At 39.2% G+C, this 7117-nt stretch overlaps 1 protein-coding gene across 1 annotated transcript in view; it reads right to left on the minus strand.

Moving 5' to 3' along the window:
* The window catches only part of lims2 (LIM and senescent cell antigen-like domains 2), a 36062-nt gene extending 31632 nt beyond the window's left edge, over positions 1-4430 (minus strand). Inside the window, exon 1 of the mRNA XM_078174409.1 lies at positions 4267-4430. Coding sequence (XP_078030535.1) covers positions 4267-4295 — 29 coding nt within the window. The 5' untranslated portion in view covers positions 4296-4430. The remainder of the gene's footprint in view (positions 1-4266) is intronic.
* Positions 4431-7117: the final 2687 nt, after the last annotated feature.

The following is a 7117-nucleotide window of genomic DNA, read 5'->3' on the forward strand; positions in this document are numbered from 1 at the left end:
GTTTGTGTTGTTAACTTGACAACAAAATAATATATACAGTACAGGCCAAAAGTTTGGACACACCTTCTCATTCAATGCGTTTTCTTTATTTTCATGACTATTTACATTGTAGATTCTCACTGAAGGCATCAAAACTATGAATGAACACATGTGGAGTTATGTACTTAACAAAAAAAGGTGAAATAACTGAAAACATGTTTTATATTCTAGTTTCTTCAAAATAGCCACCCTTTGCTCTGATTACTGCTTTGCACACTCTTGGCATTCTCTCCATGAGCTTCAAGAGGTAGTCACCTGAAATGGTTTCCACTTCACAGGTGTGCCTTATCAGGGTTAATTAGTGGAATTTCTTGCTTTATCAATGGGGTTGGGACCATCAGTTGTGTTGTGCAGAAGTCAGGTTAATACACAGCCGACAGCCCTATTGGACAACTGTTAAAATTCATATTATGGCAAGAACCAATCAGCTAACTAAAGAAAAACGAGTGGCCATCATTACTTTAAGAAATGAAGGTCAGTCAGTCCGGAAAATTGCAAAAACTTTAAATGTGTCCCCAAGTGGAGTCGCAAAAACCATCAAGCGCTACAACCAAACTGGCACACATGAGGACCGACCCAGGAAAGGAAGACCAAGAGTCACCTCTGCTTCTGAGGATAAGTTCATCCGAGTCACCAGCCTCAGAAATCGCAAGTTAACAGCAGCTCAGATCAGAGACCAGATGAATGCCACATAGAGTTCTAGCAGCAGACCCATCTCTAGAACAACTGTTAAGAGGAGACTGCGCCAATCAGGCCTTCATGGTCAAATAGCTGCTAGGAAACCACTGCTAAGGAGAGGCAACAAGCAGAAGAGATTTGTTTGGGCCAAGAAACACAAGGAATGGACATTAGACCAGTGGAAATCTGTGCTTTGGTCTGATGAGTCCAAATTTGAGATCTTTGGTTCCAACCGCCGTGTCTTTGTGAGACGCAGAAAAGGTGAACGGATGGATTCCACATGCCTGGTTCCCACTGTGAAGCATGGAGGAGGAGGTGTGATGGTGTGGGGGTGTTTTGCTGGTGACACTGTTGGGGATTTATTCAAAATTGAAGGCACACTGAACCAGCATGGCTACCACAGCATCCTGCAGCGACATGCCATCCCATCCGGTTTGCGTTTAGTTGGACGATCATTTATTTTCCAACAGGACAATGACCCCAAACACACCTCCAGGCTGTGTAAGGGCTATTTGACCAAGAAGGAGAGTGATGGAGTGCTGCGGCAGATGACCTGGCCTCCACAGTCACCGGACCTGAACCCAATCGAGATGGTTTGGGGTGAGCTGGACCGCAGAGTGAAGGCAAAGGGGCCAACAGGTGCTAAACACCTCTGGGAACTCCTTCAAGACTGTTGGAAAACCATTTCAGGTGACTACCTCTTGAAGCTCATGGAGAGAATGCCAAGAGTGTGCAAAGCAGTAATCAGAGCAAAGGGTGGCTATTTTGAAGAAACTAGAATATAAAACATGTTTTCAGTTATTTCACCTTTTTTTGTTAAGTACATAACTCCACATGTGTTCATTCATAGTTTTGATGCCTTCAGTGAGAATCTACAATGTAAATAGTCATGAAAATAAAGAAAACGCATTGAATGAGAAGGTGTGTCCAAACTTTTGGCCTGTACTGTATATGTAAAAAAAAATATACAGATGTTCTGAAATGGGGATAAAAATAGAAAGTCTTTTTACACACACACACACACACACACACACACACTCACTGTGTACCATGGAGGAACTAGTGCAACCATTGCAAAGTCATTGTTCCATACTTCCTTCCGCAATGGTCAGGCAGTTGTCTATCACTTCACACTTCATACATAGGCTGCTAATATGAAGACAGTGGTAGGCCTTTGATGTGCTTCCAGAGAATTACGATCATGAAAAATCCAAATCCTCTAATGAAACCCCAATAGGTCAAAAAATACTAGAAAAGTACAGTATAAAAGTCAATAATTCAGTGTCAATAAATAAGCTACAGTGAGAGCTGCAAAAACATCTCACACTCATTTACACTACAGCATCAAGTCAATACACACACATAGTCCAAATCCTACACCACACACACCGCTCTTCCAAACAAGGACAAGTCCACACTAGAGACTGGGACATTCTTCTAAGCTCCAGTTGTATCAACACAGTGTGGAATCAGATGAAAATGTAATACGTTGGGAATGCAGCAATCCTCAGGCCTTTAAAAGACTTGCCCTCTTACAGCTCTTAGTGTCCAGAGTGCTTTATAAAAGCCAGATTCATCCCGGGCCGTAATTAACTCGGCAGTACACACAGTAGCATTCACACTGGTGGAAAAAACACGGCCCTGCAAAGCAGTCCCCGGGGAATGGATGGTCAGGAAGTGGTTCGGAGAGCACTAACTACTGTCCAGTTAGTTTTTGTGGACATTCCTCTGCAGGGAGGAGGTTGATATGTAGAAAATGGAGGGACATCCTCTTTCCTTCTTTAAAATTTCTCTCTTGTTGCTATTCCTTGGAGTCTATCACTTCTTTCTTATGTTACCCATAAAGCTATTCAGACTTTTTGTTATTGAAACCGTGCAATTAATGTGGTCAAACCTCTGATATACTATACACTGAAGGCTTCTCTTGAACTTGAGTTTGTGTTATTGTGACTATCTGTTTTATGTCAGATGTGACTATGGAAGTTATTCCAGAAAACCTGCTAAAGCAATGATTCACATCGAAGGAAGTTGTCAGATTTAAAGAGAGCAATAATTAGAGGGATAAAAGCTGATCCTGGATCTAATGCAGATTAACTATCATTATAATCCCATATGAGTAGTGATGATGATGCATTTAATAGCAAAACTGTTAACTGAAAAAAAAAACATTACCTTAGCTTGACCTATGAGTATCATTACATTAGACAGTTTGCACATCAATATGTACTGCATTGTCACACAAATGCTGCATTTACTCTATTTCTGGGGGTTTACTAAGTTATTTGAATTCATAAACTTATCAGAGCAGGATGTCAGACTTTGTTTTCTACATTTGTATGGACCATTATTTGTGTTTGAATGACATCATCTCATCACATCTTTGAACTGCTCTGCGAGACGAATGAATGAAGCAGAGAGAAGAGGGAATTCACTCTGATCATCAAGCTAAAGCAGGGGCAAGTCTTATGATCTTAAAGGCAACACACATACTAACAGAAACAGACACACACACACACACACACACACACACACATTAAGTATTAAGAAAGAAGAAAAGAAGTAACAAGAACCAACTAGCTACAGACTGAGGGAGAGGTTTCAGATTCCCCGCACGTCTATTGACTTGTTAAAACCAAAAGACAAAGGGTATGATAGGACTTACACAACAGAGTCTCTGTTGATTCTTGGATATCCTTCTTGCAGATAATTATCCTGACTATTGCTACATTTTGGAGATATCATAATTCATAACATGCAATGAGAAAATGTTCATAACTGAAAGGATTTTTTTGTTATGAAGACATCTGAGTATCTTGGCTAAGAGTGTAGTAGTTTACATGCTTCAGAAAGAAAGAAACTAAACAAAACTGCACTAATATTCCTGTTGTTTAAAAATGAAATTGAGCAGCTATTATAAATCAGTGTTTTTTGTTGCTAACTCCTGTAATATACCTGATATCAGTGCTACAACAGTGCTCCATATTAAGCCTGTTGCATTGCTAGCAACAATAATGATTGTACTTACATTATTTTCAGACTATGCTATAAGAAGCAGGAGTGCTTCATAGGCCCCAAAACATCTTATAAAATCTAGCAAAAAAGTAACTTTAAACTCATCTGACAGCGGCTTATCATACCAAACTCCATTATTAAATCTGTTTCTAGTCATGGTTGACAGGGGTTAAACGCTTCCATCAACAACACGGTAGAGGGCGCCAGAGAGCAACAGAGTGACCAAATTGAGATTGCAGCTTTACATTAAAGTAACTAACGTTAAACTACGTTAGCTTCGCATACTGTGTACATATCTTTAACTTTCTGTAACAAACACCGTCTGTATGATACACATAAGACAGTTTATTTGTACATAAAAGGCGACATTAAACTCTGTCCTGACTAAATTACAGTTCTCCGACCCCATGAGAGAATGGAACAAACCGGGGCTGCGTTTTTTTTAATCATCCAAGGAGAAAGTGTCAACTTTCCAAACTTCCCAACTTCTCCGACAAATGTCTCTGTTACAGAAACACTTTATAACTTCTCACTCACCCGTTTGTCATTTCACTGATGCCGAGCATCTCTCCGCTCTCTCTCGGACCACACTGGTGTTTTCTGACTTCAGTCGCAGACCGTCCAGATGTTGTTCAGTCTGGGATGTAACGTTAGCGAGTGTCGGTTTGCACACAGAGAGCAGAATGGCGAAGACGGGCCTCGCCTCTGTGCTCCAACCGTCAACTCACACTCAACGGAACAGATCACTTTCGGTTGTGACTTTCAACGTAAAAGCATTATATTATTGGACTGTTCTTTACTTATCAGAGGGGGTGGGTGGGGTGTGACTTCGTTTTGTTGTTGTTGTTGTTGTTGTTGTTGTTGTTGTTGTTGTTTTTCTTTTTGCCCCCCCGCCCCCGAATCTTTTTTTCCTTGAGTCTCCCTGAGTGACTGGCAGAAAATGCCTGACCCCCACCCCCACTGAAAAATGTTCAAAAATATTCAAAATTCTTGAGTTGAAAAAAGCCTTAGTTTTTCACTCGTGTCCTGCATGCTGGTTAGCTAGTGGTTAGTTTATTTTTGGTCAAATTTTAAATGAGATGTAGAATGAATTGTTTTTGATAAAATATCACTATTTTAAGGTCAGATTTGGTCATGTTTTTCTTCTGACAGAAGCATTTGTCGCACACAATATGTCCAAGGACCACTGGAAATTTGAAAATCCACTGATAAATTCTGTTTTTACAGTTTCTGGCTATGATAAATTGTGTAATTTTTCTGATTTATACCTTCCACAAAAAGATTTTCCTTAAATTTGTCATTAAAATAAATACAAACCCCAACCATTTTAATTTGTCTGCCACTTCCCTTAGCCAAAATAAAAGAACATAAGTCCCTTCTCAGTGCTTAAAAAATTATTTGACATGCCCTCCCCTTTTATTCCCCCTCCCCCCTCATAAGTAAGGAACACTCCCTAATTCCAACAATAAATTTCATTTCAAAGAAAATAAAAGCCAACTTGAATTAAAATAATAACCAAATAGAAATCACAGAAACATCTACACTTTCATTAAAAAATGTTTTTAATCTGTATGATACATCATAGATAATGATTTTACAAAACTACTTCCATGGATCTGTATTTATAAATATATCTAAAAAATATTAGACAAAAATATAAATAAGTATTAAGAATATAAAGATAAAGGTAATATTCTAAAGAAATTAGAAAATATATTTTTATAATAAAAGTGGCAGTAAAAAGCTGTGCCTCTTACTAGCACAGTGTGCTTGATCTGTTTATTGTTTTGGTAATGTCATTGGCCTATAGGCTAAAAATTCTTGTTTTGGTTTTATATCTGCTAATAGGGCCTATGCAATGTATGAATACACACAGAAGTCAATTTTGCTACTCACTTGAACTATGATAACACACAAGTGATTCTAAACTAGCTTGTCACAGTTGGAGAAGCTCATGTGTAAATAATAATATTAATAATGGTAGAATTCCATTTAAATTGTTCAGTTTCATAATGTACATGCTGCTCCGCTTTTCACACTTATGTGGGGACATTTTAATAGATGAAAGCTATCTTTGTTTTTCCTATTAAACAACTAAAATGAAAAGGGCCTGTCTCCAAACCTGGATGTTTACTTGATGTTCTAATGTCTAACAGATCTTCTGCACACTGGAATTCCAGTGTGAAAATCCATCACTTAAGTGATGGATTTTATGCTTTTGGTGGCAACAGCAGCTGGTTGTCTGAACTAATGGAATTTTTCAAGTAAATTCATTTTCGCTTTCATTCTTTTTCCTTCCTTCTTTCTTTTTTCAGTATTTTATTATTTGATTTTGTAGTGCACAATAAAAAGATGTCAAAACTGTAAACTGAAAAACACAAAGATAAATGAAATGGTTGCCCTGCTTAACATCACACTTTTAGTGTCACTACTGTTATCTTTTGGGTCACATAATATCATCTAGCAATTATTTACAGCTCCCTGTTCAGGTTTTAAGGAGGGGTTAAGGTGACCAAATCTCACTGAGGGCCCAAAAATGCTCACAAATATCCAGGGAGCAGTTACACAGATATTGTGGACAGGTAACCAGTCCCATAACCCAGAGAGACAAACTCACTCGCATCAGTTCTAAAAACGTGTGCTTTTATTTTGAAGGCCGCCGCGCTCGTTGCCTGTGTCTCAGTGTATCTGCAGCAGCTTCTCCTCCAGGCTGCAGCTTCCACCGCTGGAGAAATAGAATTTCACTCTTGCTGCCAGAAAACGGGCAACACCCGCCCCGCTAACCCACTGCACGGTGTGCTCCTATCTACAGATTACGAGACGTGTATCTGCTATCAGATTAATGCAGGCTGCTGCTCCAGCATATGATGTAATCTTTTATCATTCACACACACGAAGCATCAGTTCAGGACGTATGGAAAGTCTTAACTTTTTTATTTTCTGGCCACCGGAAACTGCACAGAAGTTCAAGATGGAGAGAGAGAGCCGTGAAAAACCCTGTCCCATACAAACAAACTTCACTTTAGATGGAGAATAAAATAAAGAATTGGCCCTCTAATCTGCAGGGCTCTGCAAAATATGACAAAACGTGAACAGATTATAGGATTAATTGCAAAGGAAAATCTAAAAAAAAAAAAAAAACAGCGAGGTATTAATGACAGTGCTGCTCCCAAAGGAGGCTGAACAGATAATAACATGTTTACCTTTCCCTCAGTGGCATACAGTAGCTATTATTTATTCTTTCCTCCCCTGATTGCGTCATGACACTAGAAGCCACATATATTTCCTTAAAAGGAAAGACCCTACACCCCCCCCCCCCCCCCCCCCCCCTCCTTCTTCAGGAGGGATGAGGACTTTCATAGCAAGAGAATAAATGCATGACTACAAA

Source organism: Epinephelus lanceolatus, chromosome 14 (genome assembly GCF_041903045.1).
Source record: "Epinephelus lanceolatus isolate andai-2023 chromosome 14, ASM4190304v1, whole genome shotgun sequence".
NCBI classification, from domain to species: Eukaryota; Metazoa; Chordata; class Actinopteri; order Perciformes; family Serranidae; genus Epinephelus; species Epinephelus lanceolatus.